This window comes from Salvia miltiorrhiza, chromosome 8 (genome assembly GCF_028751815.1).
Source record: "Salvia miltiorrhiza cultivar Shanhuang (shh) chromosome 8, IMPLAD_Smil_shh, whole genome shotgun sequence".
Classification (NCBI taxonomy): Eukaryota; Viridiplantae; Streptophyta; class Magnoliopsida; order Lamiales; family Lamiaceae; genus Salvia; species Salvia miltiorrhiza.
This window is the reverse complement of record NC_080394.1, coordinates 55884723-55888505: the sequence shown is the minus strand read 5'-3', so window position 1 is coordinate 55888505 and position 3783 is coordinate 55884723. Positions and strand designations below refer to the sequence as shown.

Sequence of the window (3783 nt, the reverse complement as noted above, 5' to 3'; positions counted from 1 at the left end):
CTTTGGTGGGGATACACTCTGCTGAGCACTGACCGGTTCCTCCTCGGGCGGGCTCTCCTCCAAGTTGATTCCTCCCATATCAGGATGATAATCGGAGGAGAGATCGGGGCACCAATTTGGATCGTAGAAAGAGCTGTGTGGATCCATGGCGGAGAAAATTGTAGGAGAATAAGAGGTGTGAAGAGAAGAAAATTGGAGAAGAAGATGTGTGAAGAGAAGAAGGAATAAGGTGGGGTGTTTTAAAGAAGAGAAGAAGGAAAATAATAATAATAATAATAATAATAATAATAATAATAATAATAATAATAATAATAATGAAAACGGTCGGTCAAAGGTGCGGAAACCGAGGAGCTGCAGTCAAAATTCGAATAAAATTCGAATTTTCGAATTTTTCCTTTTTTTTTTTAAATTGGGCGCTTGCATTGCACGCGCCATCTCCTCCGCCCTTCGAGCATACTCGATAACTCGAGGAGTCCTCGAGGAGCTCCACGCCGCATCGCCCTCCTCGACGCCCTCCCTCTCCTCGAGTACCCGCGATGCGGGTGTTCTTATAGCTCCGAACAGCGGGAGATTCTTTAAAAGAAAGAGATTCCCATTCAAGTAAAATCTAAATAATGTTTTCAGATAATATTTTCTCTATATTTAATATATTGTTTGGAAAGTGCATAAAAACAAGTAATGTATCGAAAACGGATTATTGTCGGAAAATATTCATAATTATCCATTTTTTGATTTATAATATAATCTTATAATGTAATTAAAAAATACATTAATTTTCAAATTATTTTCAATTATGACATAATTTAAATTTCTGTCAAATGCCACAAAATCATCAGTTAAAAAACGACACTAGCTTCATTAGTATAACTATGTATCTTGTGTGGCAACCGACCATTTTGAGTCACGCTGGAGTTCCAATTGCCAACTAAAATTTTATTTGACAAAAAAACAAATTATGTTACAATTGCGATTAAATTAAAAATTAGTAATATATTTTTTAATTAAATTATAAAGTTATGTTATAAACGAAAAATTAGCAAATTATAAATATTTTACGGTAAATAACCCTCATTGAAAATACGGAGGCAAAAGGGCTGTTTTGACTTAAGAATGTACAATATTATTTCAATATTAATATATGGATGAGTAAGTGAGAGAGTGAAAGTGATATTAAAGCTTCTCCCTTCCCTGCCATGGCAACGCCGCTGCTTCAGAAACCCTCAATCCAGAAGCTTTGATACCATCCATTTTGCAGGCAAGTCGTTCATCATTTCCCAACACATCTTCTATTTCTATTAAAACATGATTGCAGTTGCACGCAGGAATCTCTCCTGTTTATTTGTAAACACTAATTCATTTCTCTGCAACTCCAATGCTCATCTCTTCCCGTCAATCCATTTCTTCTCCACTTGGAGGGTGAAAAACCCAATCCCTAACCCTAAAATCTACGATCTATTGGTCAACAAACACCAATTTCCTCCTGATTTAGCTTCACTAGCTTCATCGGGTTTACCTAAATCTAGAAGCCCCTTAAGAGTTGATACATTATTGTCATTCCTCAAAGAGAATAGCTTTACGGCTACTCAGCTGCAGAAACTCGTCATATGTTATCCTCGAATTCTAGGGTTTACCATTGAGAGCATTAATTTCAAATTCAAGGTATTCCAAAATTTGGGCCTTTCCCCCAAGGAGATTGCCAAGATAATATCCGGTCGTACGTCTATTTTACATTCAAGTTATGAGAATGGGATCATTCCCAAATTATCAACGCTAAAGTGCTTGCTGGGATCCGATCATGATGTGGCCAGACTTTTGATACGATGCAGCTGGTTTCTGTCAGCCGATTTGGAGAAAACCTTAATGCCAAATATGGAAATCTTGAAGAGCTATAGCATACCAATGGAGCGTATCCTTTATTTTCTCCATCTTCGCCCGAGATGTTTCGTGGTCAAGCCGGATATTTTGCAGAAATCTGTAGTCAGGGCTATAGAATTTGGGGTCCCTTGGACTTCAGGCGTTTTTATCCAAGCTGTGAGTCTTTTCACTCATACGAGTAAAGGAATGTGGGAAGTCAAGGTGCAAACGATCCGCGATTTGGGATTTTCTGATGATGATATACTCACAATATTTAGGAAGCAACCATTAGTTTTTGCACAAACTGAGGAGAAAATGAAGAACGTCGTAGAGCATCTGCTTGCTACCGGTAGGTACAAGATATCGAGCATTGTCACTTGTCCAGCGGCACTCGGGTACAGTGTGAAGAAGAGGATTGAGCCACGGTTGCAAATACTTAGACTCTTGGAAAGTAGGAGTCTGATTGAAAAGTGGCCAAAACTTTCAGCTGTTGCTACATTAACAGAGGATAGATTTTTTGACAGATTCGTTAAGCCTTACTGTGATGAGATTGGCGAAGAACACATCACAAAGATATATGTGGAAGGCAGAAAAAGATGAAGCTTTGTAAGCAGATACTTAAAGAACTTGTATGAAGTTCTAATGCTGAAAGTTGGTAGTTGCTTTTGCCTTTGCAATCGGAAGCTCAAAGTTTTGTTCCATGTTGATGAAGTTGGGGAAGGCCTTGAGCTAGCTAAAGAAGCCATGGTGATTCAAATGGATTGTTAGTTTATATTCTAAACTTTCTTGTAATGGATGCATTTTGAAGCAATTGCAGTAGAGTTGGAGGTGACTGGAATCAGCTGAGTTCAGTGGAATGAATGTGATTTTTTTTTGTAGATCAGTAGGCGAAATATGCAGTTGTGAATCCTTGTGGCTTTTGCTAGTGTTTCTCAATTTCTCATCTAATTAATGGAACTTCCTTCTATTTCTCAAGACTTGTGGTTGGAAATGCTCTCATTTTGAGAGCGTTAATTGGAAATGTGAGTCATAGAGTAGAATTGTTAGCGTGATTTGGTACATACTAGTAGTATTTGCACTTGTGTAATGAAAGAAAACGTTTTTATACTTTTATATAAGTTGATACTAATGTAATTATCATGTTTATAAATATAATATATCCCTCTGCCCACCAAAAAATAATCCTAAAGATAGACGACACAGATTTTAATAAAAATAGTTACTATTGTGAGTGGAGAAAGAAATCTATTTAAAAAGTAGTGTTTATAATGATAATTATTATATTGTGAGTGAAGAATAAAACCCACCATGTGATAGATTGTTTGCAAAAATGGAAAATGACTTATTTTTTGGGACATCCCAAAATGACAAAAAAAGACTATTGTTTGCAAAAATGGAAATGGATTGATTTTGTGGACATCTCAAAATGACAAAAAAAAAAGACTATTTTTTTGTAAACGGAGGGAGTAACAAAATTAATTTTTATTGAATGTATTTAAACTTAATATTGAAAAAATAAAAAGAAATTACAATAATAAAAATTGAAATTTAAAAAAAAGAAAAGAAAATAATAAAAATAAATTTTAAACATAGATTTATTCATAAAAAATGAAAGAGGATAAAGGAATTTTTTAGATTTTAATCTTTAATAATATAATTTTTATATTTTAATCAGATATTTACATAATATATAATATCAAATTAAAGCTCTTATCATGATCTTTAATTTAACATACATATTAAATATTTTATAATTAATCGAATTTCATAATTTTAGAAAGAAATAAAATAAAATAAAACAAAAAAGATATAATTCACAAATATACCTTCAATTTTATAATAACTACAAAATTACAATTTAATTTTAAAATCAATTTGAAATTAGCTTCAAATTGAAATCTTGGCTTTTTAATATAGTATAAATGTGTG

General features: G+C 33.8%; 1 protein-coding gene across 1 annotated transcript; it reads left to right on the top strand.

Moving 5' to 3' along the window:
* Positions 1–1302: 1302 nt before the first annotated feature.
* Positions 1303–2454, top strand: LOC130998755 (uncharacterized). The gene has a single exon (XM_057924163.1). The coding sequence runs from the start codon at positions 1303–1305 to the stop codon at positions 2452–2454; it is 1152 nt and encodes a 383-aa protein (XP_057780146.1).
* Positions 2455–3783: the final 1329 nt, after the last annotated feature.